Source organism: Tetrao urogallus, assembly GCF_951394365.1.
Source record: "Tetrao urogallus genome assembly, chromosome: 1".
Lineage (NCBI taxonomy): Eukaryota > Metazoa > Chordata > Aves > Galliformes > Phasianidae > Tetrao > Tetrao urogallus.
This window is the reverse complement of record NC_136813.1, coordinates 183,139,482-183,155,754: the sequence shown is the minus strand read 5'-3', so window position 1 is coordinate 183,155,754 and position 16,273 is coordinate 183,139,482. Positions and strand designations below refer to the sequence as shown.

General features: G+C 37.0%; 1 protein-coding gene across 1 annotated transcript in view; it reads left to right on the top strand.

The window, feature by feature from the left end:
• SEMA3C (semaphorin 3C) overlaps positions 1-16,273 on the top strand; it is a gene marked incomplete at both ends in the record, with an annotated part of 115,540 nt that overhangs the window by 67,298 nt on the left and 31,969 nt on the right. Inside the window, 5 exons of the mRNA XM_079536309.1 lie at positions 1,779-1,841; positions 6,516-6,635; positions 10,331-10,421; positions 14,818-14,937; positions 16,090-16,232. Of these exons, the coding sequence (XP_079392435.1) occupies positions 1,779-1,841; positions 6,516-6,635; positions 10,331-10,421; positions 14,818-14,937; positions 16,090-16,232 (537 nt within the window). The remainder of the gene's footprint in view (positions 1-1,778; positions 1,842-6,515; positions 6,636-10,330; positions 10,422-14,817; positions 14,938-16,089; positions 16,233-16,273) is intronic.

Sequence of the window (16,273 nt, the reverse complement as noted above, 5' to 3'; positions counted from 1 at the left end):
GCACTGCTTTTATTAAAGGAATCAAATTAATAGTGAAACATTTTGAGACTCCTTTTTTATTTCCAGAGGTAAATCAAATGCAGCTTTTCTGCTTTTAAAATAAGCAGCCTGCAGAAATATTTGTGTGTCCATAAAGTGGACTGTTGAGAAATTACTTCTCTACAGACTTTGCCTCACCTATTTTCAGTATTACACCTGCGCCTTAAAATGTATCCTTATATACCTCGTTATACCAAAATAATCTATGGGCTTTATTATTGAGCTTCAGGGCAGGGCTTTGAGGGCAGGGCTTCGAGGGGCAGAGATCCAACTTGGGGTAGGGAAGTTTGATATTTAAGAGTCAAGGCTTTGTTTTGTCAGCAGAGAGATAGGAGGCCCTACTGAAGGGTGATTAAGAGCACTTGAATTAGGCTTTGCTCTGAATCACCCTCTGTACACTCCTGTCTACCTGAATTTACTGTGTGGGGAGTCTGATCTGCCTGACTCTCTAACTTACACATTTAAATTGAATCCCATTTGTGTGTTGGAATGTTTATCTTCCTTTTGCTGGTATGGAAATAAACATCTGTAGTGGAGATACTTACTTTGGTTGGAAGTGGCTGCTGTGGCCTTCTTGCTAGTTTAGATCTCACAGTGATTCTGCCAGCCTGGTCTGGAAGTGGACATGTTATGCACTGCATACTCTTAAAAGGTTGCTTCTGACTTTGTTCAGAGTTTGGTAAGGTACAAACGCTTTTATGGCATAAGTTCTGCATTATAACACTATGAAATATTTCGGCAGTCAATCTAAACATTGAAAACCCAAAATAAAATTTCTGAAAATCAGAAAGAAGCAAAATACCCAATGTTTTCTGTCAGTGATTGCAATCACCCAATATCATGCTCATAAACAGTCTGTGCAGTTCCACACATTCTTTCTCTAGTTGATTTATTGTTATAACAAATTCACTTTATTAATTTTACACTATTTTGAAACACATATATACATATGCTATATACATATGAACCTGTAACTCTCTGCGTAACGTATGTATATTAAAATATATATTTTTACGTGTAGAGAGAAATTTTAATGCTATTATTTATGTTATCTTGAGGCTAAATGTTATCAGATCATGTCACTTATTAAATTTACAGATGGAAATTTCTAAGGGATGTCTTTTCTACACCAAAATCAAGATAAATAACAGAAGACATAAGTGTTTAACTCAGATAAATATTCAGACATAGTGATGTTTGTCAAAATGCTCTCTGTGTTGCAGGAAATCTTAAAAAGAAACCAAGAAATCAACCAGAAATCTTAAGTTTTTAATCAGGAGAAGATACGCAAACCTTTACTGAGAAAAATTAAGAATTCTGATAAGAATTGTTTTTACTGTGTTTTTGACTTCAAGTTTTCACTGTTAACAATTTATAGAAGTTCAATAAAGTAAAAAAAAAAAAAAAAGAGAAGGATGATGATGATGATGATGGTGAAGAAAATTAAATAAATTGATTAACTTATAACTTAACTAATTAACATATAGCTTCATTATAAATTAATTATTTAATATATAATTGTAACTTACACCTGCCAAAGATCTGAGTTTTTATTTCACTTACTGCTTTCTGAGACAGAAATTATTTATAGGTGAAAAATCTTTTAATCAAAGTGTAAAAAATATCAAAGTATTAACTTATTAGTGCAAATTCTGCAACTCAATAGTTTTTTTGTTTGTTATTTAAAAAATAAATTATGTAATAATTATGTTACTTAATTTTATTATTTTTCCTCATAGATTTTGTGGCCAGCATCAGCAAATAAGGTTGAAGAGTGCAAAATGGCTGGCAAAGACCCTACGGTAAGTTACACTCTACACGCATATCCGCATACATAAATGAGTTACATTCTTGGCAATAAAGTCAGAGCAGCTCAACTGCAGCCAAAAGCAAAATGAAACAAGTGTTTATTTTTGCATTTTAAATTCTCTGCAGACCAAACGACAAACTGGAATTATGAAAAGCCAGGCTTTGTAAACAGAATGCACCTTCAGATTTTGACAAACTGGAAAAAAAAACTAGTATGCTTTACTGGGAAAAGTAAAGATGGTCTCTGGAATCATTTGAAACACAGACTATGGAGAAGTTACGTTGATTTATTTTGCATTGCAGCTGATTATTCTCCCATCTACATGCAGACATCTTCTAAAGCACCTACATTGGATTATAATTTTCCATTGCTCTCTTTATAGAAAATAGATGGAAATGAACAATTTCGAAAAATACAGTAGTACAATACAGCAGATCCTCTCTTTTTGGTAGAGGTCTATTTGAACACAGTTATCCTTCTGAAGAGATTTCATCTCACAGTCTATAACAGTGATAGGACAAAGGGGGATGGTTTAAAACTAAGAGAAGAGGTTTAGGTTAGATATTAGGAGGAAGTTTTTTCACACAGAGGGTGGTGACAGGTGGAACAGGTTGCCCAAGGAGGTTGTGGATGCCCCAACCCTGGAGGCATTCAAGGCCAGGCTGGATGTGGCTCTGGGCAGCCTGGTCTGGTGGTTGGTGACCCTGCACATAGCAGGGGGGTTGAAACTAGATGACTTTCAAGATCCTTTTCAACCCAGGCCATTCTATGATTCTATGATTTTATAGACAAAACTGTAGATTTTGTTGACAAAAGAAAAATAAGTTTTTTAAAAAAATACAGAAAGTCACATTTCTATGTAATCTAACATCTTTATTTATTATAGTTACACTTTATTATTGTTAACTAAAACTACATGTATGACTTGCAATGTTACTATAATTCTGTTGAGTCTGCTTTGTAAGAAAAATATGGTGGTGTTTTTTGCTTTTTATATTTAAATTTATTGCAGCAGCTGGTGTAGACAGCTTGCTGGACTGTAGCTGTAATACAGTTTCTTTAAAACTGTACTTAGCAATTCACTATAGTGATCTACAGCTAGAGAAGTTCCAAAAATAGAAGCTTACCTGAATTTTCTTAATGTCCTCCGAATTTTGGTACTATATATACGTATACAGTTCTGAAAAATAGTTCCCAAATCAGTGATGTACCTTATTGAAAGCTCACTGAGATAATGAGAAAAAGAGAACCCAGGTCTGAATGAATCTTTGCAACTTGAAATTTATAGTCCACTTTGAATAGAGTTCTTGTGTATTTCATTCCTGATAAGATTAGGAGAAGCAGAGAATGAATTCAGAAGTCAAAGCGTGATAGCATTTGGCTTGTCAGAGAGTTGCAATTATCAAAAGACAAAAGAGAAACAGACAGTAAAGGACTTCAATCAGACAGCAAATTATTTTCAAAGGTGGTTAGGGGAGGGTTCATTTCCACTACCATTAGACAAGCATTGATTTATGCATTTTCTTTTTTATTACTAAAAAGAAATTGTCACTTCCAAATAGTAAGCTCACCAAGATAACTTGGATGCTTAATTTAGGCTGACATCTATTTCTCTCCATTTACTGTAATGAGATTCTAGAACATAGCTACTGACAGTAACACAATTCACCAGACTGTTATTGAGTGAGTATTGGTATCAGCTCCCAGTGAAGAATGAGTGATATGTGAATATATAGAGCTGTACTACTAGCTCTGACAAACAGCCGTCCTAGGAACAACTATTTCATGTCACCTCAGACCCAGATAACTTAGAAGCAAGAAGTAATATCGTCACAAGGAAAAATAAAAATAGTTTTTGAAGAACAGTTCTACACAATATTTTCTAACACAATAATCTCTTGATGGATTGTGGAGCCACAGTACAGTGCAGTACTCAGTTGAATCACACAGCAGAATGCAAACGAGCTTCAGTAGGTCAGTAATGGAGAAATGGGCAAAAGCTCACAGAAGATCGTAAAATAGACTTCCTGCCTGTGAGCATTAAAACATGATAATGTTAATGTTGAGCCAACTTCTGTTACTTGTCCATAAATCATAGGAGAAGACACATGAAAATACACTGTGTATCAGATGCAACCTCAGAGGGCTGTCTTTAATGAAATCCTTAATTCATCTAACCACCGTTGCGTTTTTGCCATAAACACTTCTAAAAGTACATGGCATGCAATTGGTGCAAAGTACCCCCTATCCCAGTGCTGTTCATCTAGCCATTGGCTCCTTGCCCTTCTCCCTGAGGACCTTTCTTCTGAGGTTTCTGTACTCTTTTCCTAGCGCTCTTCTGCAAAAACTTTTTGCAAACAGCAAGAAAAGAAAGCATCAGTTTGCACTCTGGCATACATAAGTTGGTGCTGTACCTTCACTTCTCCTTTTTCCTTTTCCACGGGCATAATTTGGATTGGTAGTACTGCTGAGAGAAACCTATTTTCAATAGCGAGACACTACTAAAGCCTCAGACCCAAACTAAGATAGTAAGATATGAGAGAATGGAAACTTTTAGGAACACCCTAACTATAGAGAAATAATAAATTTTGACCAGGTTAAAGGATCTTTCTTATATAACTAGAGCAAGCACTTCACTGAGGGCGTGCAGTGTTCCCTGCAGAGAAACTGAGAACACTGCTTATAATTATGCACCAATTTTCAGAGGTTCTTGTAGAGTGCCAGCTTCTACTGAACCAGAAATGTGAATGGCTTTAAGTGTAAATGAATTGTTTGAACAAGGATTAATTCTACAGATTTTCATGAAGATGATTGATGACTGTTTCCAATCCTATGCTCAAAAAACACGTGATTCTCACTGTCTTTGATGAAGATTTGGATGATTGAATATGAAGGCAAGTCTGAGATCTCAGTAAGAAAGTATTCAAGAAAAAAGTCTATTTTTAGTCCAGAGTGCATTAACAGTGGATGACTTTGTAAAAGGGAAGAGCAAGAGAAGAAAAGGGTATGTTGGAAGGAGAAAACTGTAAAACTGATAGTGTGAAACTGTGTGGCACTTAGCAATCTGTTTCAATTTTCCTGCTGATTTGAAGATGTTATTCTGATTGATCTTCAAAATGAAGCAACAATTCACTGCAAACTTGCTTATGTAATGTGTTGTTCAGAATTCTGATCATTTGGAAATAAATTGGAGGCTCAGACTGCCTCCAATCTTAACCTCTTTAATGATCTCCTCTGCATTGGTGAACAGCACATCCAGTAATGCTTCACCTCTGGTTGGTCTGTCCAATACCTGGATCAGTAAGTTATCTTCAGCACAGTCCAGGAGTCTGTGGGTTTGTTTTCCCAATAAATGTTCAGGTGGTTGAAATCCTCTATCAGGACAAGAGCCTGGGAGTGTGATGCCTCCTGTAGCTGAAACGAGAAGTCCTCATTAACAGGCTCCCCCTGGCCACCCTCAGGTGACATGTAGTAGAACCCAACCAACAGATGAGATGACCTTTATTGGACTGGTCCCTAATTTTAATCCACCAGCTCTCAGCCTGGTCATGGCTGTTTCTCTGAGGCAGCTTTTCACTATCTATCTAGATAGCAACTCCCCTGCACCTCTTGCCCTGCTTATTCCTTCTAAAAATCTTGTAGCTCTTGATTGTAGTATTACACTTGTGTAATTCATCCAACTATGTTTATGTCATAGTTTACCAATTGCTCCATAATTTCCATCTCCTCCTGCTTATTTCCCATGCTGTGTGCATTGGTGTAGAGGCATTTCAGCTGGGCTATCTGTCACGTCACCTCCTTGGAGAAACGCTCCCAAATTCCTTTGGTACAAATTGGAGGTTTTTCCTCACTGCTTCCTAAAGTGAGTTTTCCATGGCTCTTCTCTGTCACTCAGCAGTACGTCCCCTTCCCCCATCAAATCTAGTTCAAAGCTCTGGCGATGAGCCCAACCAGATTGCAGCCCAGTATATTCTTGCCCCTCCTGGTCAGTTGCATCCCATCCAATGCCAATATGCCTGGTCTGTTGAAGGTGTGACTATGATGATAGTACTCAAAACCTTGAACGTGACACCATCTTTGCAGCCATTCATTCAACTGCCTGTGTTCCAGTCTCCAACCAGGAGGATCAAGGAGAACACCGTGCACCTGATCTCTTCAACACCTTCCCAAGGGACAGAAAGTCTATTTTAATGTTTCATAATTTCCTAGTTTCAGCCTCCTTTTGCAAAGGAATTATGCTGCATCCAAATAACCAAAAACCCACTAACAATGAAAAACAACCGGGAGGTGGAGGGAAAGAGAAGATACTGTTGTAGATGTTTCCTTAAGGAAACTTCCTAAGATTATTTCTTGCTTTCCTGTGGAGGCCCCTGCTTCTTCCCATTAGAGAAGTCTTTGGATGAAAATCAAAGTGTTGAGATGGAGAAGTTACAGATACTATTCTAACTGCTCCTCTATAATGCCCTATCAGTGCCTGATTCTGAGCCTAGAGAAAATGGCAAGAAAAGAAAGCAAATGTTTGCAGATGTTCAAAACCAAAGAGTAGCAAAATTGGTAGCTGTTCTCATGATGCAACTAAAAATATGAATTGTATCTATTCCCTAGAATTCCCAATATTCACTAACATTTGCCAATGTCATTTTTATTTATTTTGTAATCCCTGCAGCATGGCTGTGGAAATTTTGTGCGGGTGATACAGTCATACAATCGCACACACCTGTACGTCTGTGGCAGTGGAGCCTTCAGCCCAGTGTGTGTGTATGTCAACAGGGGACGCAGGTCCGAGGTAAGTCTCTTTTTATCTTCTCATTTTGTGCTGGATATCACTGTTTTACGCAAGCACAAAAATTTGAAAATACAAAAATTAATGAACTAGGTAGGTTAATTTACCTGCATAAAACAGAAAAAGAACAAAGGTCCATATTTTTCTGACAGCCCTGTTATGATCAAACAATCAAACTGTAGTCAAAAACCACATTCAAATACAATGTTTGTCTAAAATTCTACAGTCATATCAAAAGTTGGACTCCATACGACACTACTTTCTATTTGATGTTTTCTGGAGGATTAATTCCTAGTGTTTGTTGGAATTGTCAAGAAATATTTGAAATGGTTAGTTAGATAAAAAGCTTTTTATGGTTCCCAGTTACTGATTTCTGGAAGAAGCACTTATGTGTACTAACTATATGGATATAAGGGTTTGCTGGACATCAGTTTAATATCCTTTAGATGCAATCCAAGTGTAGATAACTTTGATCTACGGCACAATTTTTGTCCCAGGACATCCTGCCAGGATGAAGTCAGTGAGTTTTCTCCTTCACTGTGAAGCCTTCCAGGGTGCAAAGTCTAATTTTCTCTCCATAGCTCTCTATTTTTTTTCTATTTTCATTTTCAATATGCATTTTAAATATACGAAGTTCCAGAAGTTTCATAAGTATTATAAAATTGTGCAGGTTTCATGATTTGCATGTAAAACGTTTGTTAATGTGCAAATTTAATAGGTAATAAAGCAACCAGAAGGAGGAAAAAAACAGCATTTAACCAAGACCCATCACCACAGTAGCTTTTGGGCCAGATTCATATCTGCAGGCACAGGGATGTACAGTATATTTTCCTGTACTACATGGAAGCAGATGTGTTGGAAAGGAAGATCAGAGAGCTACCTGGAGTTTTGCCATGTGAGGGCAGCTTTGAAGCTGGGTTTACTGCTAGGGAAGACACTGTGAAATTCATCATTGATTTCATTGGGAGTAGGATGAGGATTCTGGCCAAGATCCAGGACTACAGAGTTTGTTGGGGGGTGGATAAATGATTGTTTTTCAACATAAGTTTATGTGGAATTATCACAGTGACTTTTGGTAGATCACTACCTGGCTCCAGCCTCCTTGGCAGAAGATATAATCTAAATTACTGCACCTTCAGTTCAAGTGGATTATCTGAGAGTAGAGACTTATAGACCTGGATTTAAAAGCACAAGCAAGCAGAACTGGGTGAATAAATCCATCCTTCTAGATTATGGTCTGCAATGATTTCTTTTGCTCTATTTTGAAACAGGTTTGCTTTTCTCAACACTACTGTTCTTATCTCAAAAATTTCAGAAAACGCTAAAAGTGATCCCTCATTAATTAATGTAAATCTTATCAGCTTAAACAGTGCTGTTTCAGGAGGCTTAAAATCTCTTTGTATTAGGAATTTTGTAAAGGAGATTTCTGTCAGATAAAAAAGACATGAGTTCTTCACGTACATGAGTTCTCCATGACACAAGATGTTAAATTTCTTAAGTTAAAAATAAGGATGCGTGTCTTGGAAGAGCGGAATTGGCTTCACTTAGCCTGTCTGTATAGATGCATGCCTACGATCTACGATCTATTGATTGAATAAACTGCTGTTTCAGATGTCTGGAGTCTGTCAGACACTTGACTGTAGGCATCGCATACTCAAAGCCCTTACTGTATAGACCAACAATAGCGTAACAGTCTAAAATCAAGCATTTCCTTTTGAACCAGTTGCATGCGTAAGTGCATGCATAGAGAAGAATGAAGAACTACGCAGTGCTGATAGGACTAGAGAGAACTCATTCTTTGCTTTTGTCAATTCACCTTGAAATCAGTGCAGTTTTCCATGCACAGAATGCTGTTTTTGCAGGTGCAGAACTGCTATTTTAGAAGGCACATAATGTTTTTCTCTAGATGTTACAAAACATGACACTAAGAGTCATAGCCAACAATCATAAGAACTAGGCCTGTTCTCCTCTTCTGTTTTCAAAACTCCACATGATTCCTTGTAAAAAGCAAACTGATGAAACAGAATGTTGCTTTTTTACTTGAAGCAGAGTTTAAAAAATAATTCATTTCTTTTTTCACTCTGCACTCTGCTTTGGTCTTTGATAATGACTCTTAGTCACCTGAAGATATTATGTCAAAGTAAATGCAAAGAGAAGCAAACATCAACACTATGTGAATTAATTATAGACTAAAAAGGAGTTTAATATATATGAAAATCAGGTGCAAACCTGGAGCTAGACTACTATTGCAGTAATTAACATTTTGAATTGGTAAATAGTGGTAAAAAATAGTAAATATAGATTATCATCAAGCTGCATATTCATTTAGAAGTTAAACAAGAAGAGAAAAAAATACCCAGGATTATATTAGAAATTTTGTACTTACATTTTAACTTTTGTTTTAGAGAGCTTATTACAGAAGTAATAGATAAGATCTCTGTGATTAAATTAGGCAAAACACAGGAGGGGAAAGAGAGATAGGGGATAAAGGATATGAAAACTTCCTCCCATAGCTGAGCATTTTGGGTTGGTAGTCTCCAGTTTGCTGCTTGCAGATGGCTGCACAGTGATCTGTGTGGTATTCCCATTTCACTAAGATTTACATTAAATATTAAAGACAATTTAAGGGTTTTCTGCCCTCAGTCAAATAATGAATGCATTGGCATCTACATCACAGAAACCTTTCCCTGCAGTTTTTTTCATCTAATTTTTTCTATTGAAGCAGATATATTTTAAGTTTTGTTGTTGATTTTTGTTTTTTTTTTCTTCCTCCTTGCAATTTTGTCTGTCAGACCCTTATTAAAGATCTCAAGATTGTTATAGAATGCTGTTTGTTGCAGTAGACAGTAGCTTGCAAGTAGGTGTGCTAGAGGTCTGTTTCTTTCGTCATTATTGACAATATTTTTCAAGGAGTGTCAGTACCAAGAGCATACTATGCTTTTCAGTGTAGCTGGCATCTGAAAAAGGAGGAAATGCACCCAGAGGGGGAGTTTTCTAAAAATATTCAGACTGCTTGCATTTCAAGCTGTAGTCCTGGTTGCTTTGACTTTGCCAAATGTATTTCCTATTAATGAATCACACAAAACATAAAGAAGGCTCCTCATAAAGATTCCTAAGCAGCAAAAAATTCTGATGCAGCAAAAGATATCAATAAATCACTTATTATTATGGAACTGGAGCTGTGTGCATAATCCAAGCAATGACACTGAAAATAACATGTATAATTTAGGATTTTTTAGAGGTTTGATAGCTCAGTAGAGGACAAATGATTTATACCATCAACAAATGACAGTTGTCATAAGGGGTTTTTATATAATTTATATTATTTTTCTAGTTCCTTTATTAAAATATTGGCCTAGTATCACATATTCATCACATATTCAGAAAATAAAAAATGATTTTGGAAACACAAGTGTAATCTCTACAGCTGTCATTGTAGACATCAAACAATCTCTAGAATGCATGATTGAGCTAGAGTGGAAAATTTGGTGTTTCAGTGTCTTGAATTTGTAACAAAAGTCTTGAAAATAACTGGGTGCCAAGGAAAAATATTTTTATAAAGATGATGCAGTTCTGCCTAGGAGATATAAATTACTGATAGTGCAGAAAAAGCACACAGCAACACTGAGCATTATTAATGTTGTTAAAATAACTTTATATCTGCAAGTTAAGAATTGACATACAAATCTATATTTCAGGAACAAATCTTCAAGATTGACTCCAAGTGTGAGTCAGGGAAGGGACGCTGCTCTTTCAACCCAAATGTGAACACAGTGTCTGTTATGATCAGTAAGTAAAAGCATTCCAAGATGCTAAGGTTTAATTCTGTATAGTTGTGGATGGTGAGGACTGGTAGCTGGTCACAGAATTTAGCCTTCAAAAAGGAGTCCTTTGTATCTATGCTGATGGTAAGAAAATTTGTGCCCACCCTCATTAAAAGTTTTACATCAAGCTAAGGATGGATGTACAAATGAAATGCAGACATAAGCTGTTAAGAGAAAGGGAAAGAGAAACAAAAAACAAAAGATTGTCCTTTTTCCAGCTTCTACATTTTTTCCCAGGCTTAGTTTCAACTTTCTATTACCCTGTCTAGCATTTTCTGTTTGAATACTTTCTGACCCTGTTCATCAAGGACAGCACTTATGTCTCATTTAATCATTTGTAAAAACTCAGAGTAGCGAGGGAAGAAGAAGCCTGAAGACCACAATTAGTTTGATTTTCATTTTTGTTGTCATCCCTGCGGTAAAGCCCAAGAGCTAGTGCAAGTCTGTTCGTTCTTCAGTTGGCTTTCGACCCAACCAGTGCTGCTATTTTCCTTCCATAGGAAAGATCAGAAAGTGATACAACTGTCATATCTCAACTATTCTTGTGAATTGGTGGTGACTGTACTCAGCAACTGTGAGATATCCCCCATAAAAATAATGACCCCAATTGACAATTGACAACCAAAGTGAAAACTCAAGGGGAACATAGGTTTTGCACAGCTCAACTCAAGGCTCAGTGCAGACAGAAGGAAAAAAAGTGTGTAAAACAGTACAGCCCAGCTTCCAGTTTCTACTGGATGTCTTGCACTATTCTGATAATGTGAAGCAAACAAGGATCAGATCCTCTTCCCATTTTTATCACCCCTGATGCAGGGTAATGCTGGTCCTACCACTGGTTCTTTCTACCTGGCATGCCACATTGCATCACATTTGTAGACTTCTAATTCCAAAGCGAAATTTCTAATCCCACATTTTCAGCATTTATCTGATCCTTGCTGTATTTTTTACAATGAACTGAAATGGAAGTTGCATAGATTTTTGAGGATTTCTTTAGCAAAGACAACTTGGTATACACACAGATATTGGATATTTTGCCCAAGGTTTAGGAGGGAGCAATGTGGTATTTCTGCCATTCAGATTTCACTGGAATGGCTGTTACATACTGATTAATGTAGATATTTCCTTGAAATTTAGAGGCTCATAGAGCTTAAGGAAAATATCATATACTCTGTCTTACATAATCTGTTTGAAATATATGGTTTTTAATTCCTCATTACAAATATATTTAGTAAAGGGGACAAAGAGATTTGAACTGAAAACCTTTAGAAGACAGGAAAATTCTACCTAGGATCCCTTTGAACCTTGGCTGCACTTGAATCTTTATCTTCTCAATGATTGCTATGTAAAGAAATGCTTGTTCAGAGCCAGTGATGGATTAATCCACAGCTACTTATAGCTGCTCTGGTAGTGTTACATGAATCTTTAAATGTCATAAAAGAATAAATATAATATAATTTAAAAATTCCTTCAATATTTTATGAAAATCTACCAGCATGCATTGTTTCTGAACTACCGTATATACAGTAAGCTCATCTTCCTTTTCTTTTTTTTCAATTCAATATATGAATAGTAGCTTTGTTCATTTTAGTAGATTTTTACATTATCTTTCTTGATCTCTAAGATATGTGCTGAAGAGACCTTCCCAGGAATTTGAAGTGTCTTTCACGACATAATTCATCTGTGAAGTTTAAATTATTCTGCAAAGGTCACATTCTTTTTCAAAACAGTCCCACAGATTGAGATTTGTACTTTCTCTTGGAAGTACCTATTACTGCAAAGATCAATTGCTGCTCAAACTTCAAGCTTGAATGATTTTTTTCTCTATGCCTATACTGGAAAAGGGAAGATTTTGGAAGTTACAGCTTGAATTAAAATACTGGACCAAGCCTATACATTGGACTCTGAACATTCTTCTGGAGGAGGAATTCCTCCCTCTTATTGTAGAATATACAAAATACTGCCAGACTGGATAACTCTTCCACAACAAAAGAACCATTTTTAAATATAGTTGCAATTTCTTGGCAATTTGACGCATTACCAGCTTTCTGCCTTAGCATAAAGTCTGACCCTAGATTAGGGCAGGAAAGCTGATTCACTCTTAGAAGGAAAGTGATACTATAACAACAGAACTTAAACTTGCTACAGGTTGCCATTGTACAAAGACACTTTTACATCAAAGCCACAAAAAATGTACTTTGAAGAAGCTTGGCAAAACTGATGTTCATGGTGCATGTCTCTGAGATATTTATAATAGCAGACATACATCTCCAATTGAGTTATTCCCCCAGTAACAAAAAGAAGCAGTGTGAACAAGTTGTTCTATGCAGACCTATTGCTGTGTGGAATTTAAGAGTTTAACCAAAAGGAAATGGAGCTGGCAGACATCTGATACGCAATTAACAAGCAGACATTAGGAATGCTTAAGACATTATTAATAGTGTAGATATGTAATAGGATTAACATTTCATAGTGTAGCATTATTATTAATGTGGATGTGAATGTGCATAGGACTGGACTTAATGATTCATGAATACAGTAAGCTTAATCTCTTTTCAGCCAATTTATTTCATAGTGAAAATAAAGCCTCAACGGTTTGAGGCCATGAGGCATCAAATACAAAATCAGCTATAAACTAGTATAGATGTAATGTCATTCTGTTGATATATGTTCAGGAGGTAAAGGGTTCACAAACATGCATTGTTTAAATGTCCTATGCATAAATCTTGTCTTCAATGGGAGAGAAGAGAACAGAAGATTGGGAGTAATATCTACTGGCTGCTCTACAGAGGTACAGTTTGGGCTCTAGACAGCAATTGAAAAATGAAATCTCCAGAGTTTTAATTCTCTCATAACCCAATAGTCCTTCATACTGATGCACACATGCACATACTCATACGCGTACACAACCATAAAAATAGCCTCAAGTGCTTCTGAACCTGTGACTCTTGCCAGTTTGACCACACTCTCTGGGTTGTCCAAGAATTCAGACAAAAACATCAATCAAACGACCCAGCTGTACTGGAATGTGTTCAGCCACCACTCCCACTCTGAGACTTAGAATTTATTTTAGCTACTGTTTTGTATTCTGGGGTTTCACTGCCATTAGTCAGTGGAAATTGTTTGGTTATTCACGGAGTGGAAAATGATAGTATATGTAATTATAATTACAATTTTACATAGAATCATAGAATGGATTGGGTTGGAAGGGACCTTTAAGATCATCTAGTTCCAACCTCCAGCTACGCAGAGATACCTCCCACTAGGCCAGGCTGCTCAAAGCTCCATCCAGCCTGGCCTTGAATGCTCCCAGGGAGGGGTCATGCACAGCCTCTCTGGGCAACCTGTTCCAGTGTCTCACCACCCTCACAATAAAGAACTTCTTCCTGATGTCTAGTTTGAATCTAGCCTCTTCCAGTTTAATAACATTTTCCATCATCCTCTTGCCCATATAAAAAGTCCTTCCCCAGGTTTCCTGTAGGCCCCTTCAGGTACTGGAAGGCCACTGTAAGGTCTCCTTGGACCTTTCTCTTCTCCAGGCTGAAAAGCCCCAGCTCTTGCAGCCTGTCCTCATAGGGAAAGTGCTCCAGCCCTCTGATCATCTTTGTGGCCACATATGTATATTTATGCACACACACACAAATATATACAATCTGACTGATGGACAGTTTTCTGCCATTCACAGGGAGTGGAAGTTCATATCTCTGTTAATGTAGGAATTTGCATGTCTAATTCTGTTCATGCCTAATGACCATATGCTCAGAATTGAGCACATCAAAGGAGACCATTGTTGCTCTACGTCGTTCTGAATATAGTTCTATAATAAAATTGTCTAGGCTCTGAAGTCAGCTTAAAGCTGCCTGGGGCAACCTCAACAATACTGTTGGTGGATACTGGCACCAGTCCATTAACTGAAATAGCTGTTGTGCCAGTTTACTCCAGCAATGAATCCAGCGCAATAGTTTTGTCTACTTCTATAGCAAAAAAGTTGAAGTACTTTAAAAAATTGAATGTGACACTTTTTTGTAACACTAGCCTGATTTTCCAGTGATCCTTAACTTTGAATGTTCCATAACTAAATTCATCTCAAAGAAGGGTTCTCCACATACGTAGTTCTGCTGTGACATTTAATTATGCAGTTCCCAAAAGTCTTTGATCAGACTTTGATGATTCTCTCTCATTTTAGTTCATGTCATTGTAAACTGACGGAAACCCTATTCCCTCCACCCTGTATTTATCTGTATAGGCTCCTGTAAAAATAAAGAGTTGACAAGTTTAAAAGTAAAAGTAGATTAGTCAACACATATTTCCCAAAAGCCATAACAGTATATTCACTTTTACTCCTCCGTTTCAATTCTTTGCAGATGAAGAGCTTTTTTCAGGAATGTATATTGATTTCATGGGGACAGATGCAGCCATTTTTCGGAGCCTGACCAAGCGGAACGCCGTGAGAACTGACCAGCACAACTCCAAGTGGCTGAGTGGTAAGCGGTCTTTATTTTACCAAGGCTTTTCATGAGTCTCATCGAGATTTTCCTTTGTTCCACTTGAAATAAAGAGCTTATCTTTAAAAGGGCTTTTCTGAATTTAGTGTATGAAGTGTAACTGTGAAAAAAATATATTCTATATACATTCTATAGACAATACAGAGCTTTAAAGGACTCAGTGCAGGAGCCAGCCACCTGATTCCTTGTTTTGCATCATGACTAAACTAAGCTGTTCAAGGGGAAATATATGAAAACTTTCAAATAGCAAGTTGTCAGAAAATGTGACTTCTAAGAAAGGGCCTTCACCTCTAGTGCATAAAATGTTGCCGTGTATTAGAAGGTCTCCCTTCACTTTCCATTATATTTTAGCACAGAAAATTGCCAAAAATAAGTGTTCTGCAGGTGCCAACACCAATAGAAGAGGTTGCCTAATAAAGCATTGCAATAAACGTGCATAGTCACTTGCATTTCACAATGTGCACATAAGGGAGAATGCTGTTAATAGCCCTAGTGTGTTTTGCCTCTTAAGTGCAGACATGCTTTTCAGAGATCATATACTCACTATTACAGAATTCTATTATTTTTCTCTCTCAGTAGAGCTCGTTTGCACTGTTTTGCATGTACGCTTAACTATGCTTATCAACCTTTGATACTGATTTAAATGCTATTCAAGCTTTCATATATCCTTCTCTCCTCTGCACTCCAGGAGTTATGTTCCTATTACTTATGTATTTTTAAAGCACCTTATATGTTAATTTCCTAATGAGTTTTTTAAAAATTTAGTTTCGCTTTTTGCCTCAATGAATCTTTGCTGTGAAGTGCCTGTGATAGTACACTGATTCTTCCCTCTTCATCTTCTAAGTCTTTGAATTGCTGCAGTAAACTAATACTCTAGCTGCTACATATGAATCACTTTTCTAGAAATCCACTGTAGGATAAAATATGAGGCAACAGAAACGTAAGGCTGCCAGCTTTAAACTATTTGCCTACTGATATACGATATATACAGACAGGAGGCCAGAGTGTATAGCTTTACCTACCAGAGCAGTACCTCTATATATCGTGCTTCCTTGAAGCAATCAGTATATGTCAAATTGCTTATACTAATGCAGCTTTTGGTTTCATCTCTTTGGTACTCTTTCATTTCAGAGCCTATTTTTGTAGATGCTCATGTTATACCAGATGGCACTGACCCCAATGATGCCAAAATCTACTTCTTCTTCAAAGAGAGACTGACAGACAACAGTGGCAGCACCAAGCAAATTCACTCAATGATTGCAAGAATATGCCCAGTAAGAGCTATTTTATTTGCCAGGTTTTGGGGCAAGCTGCT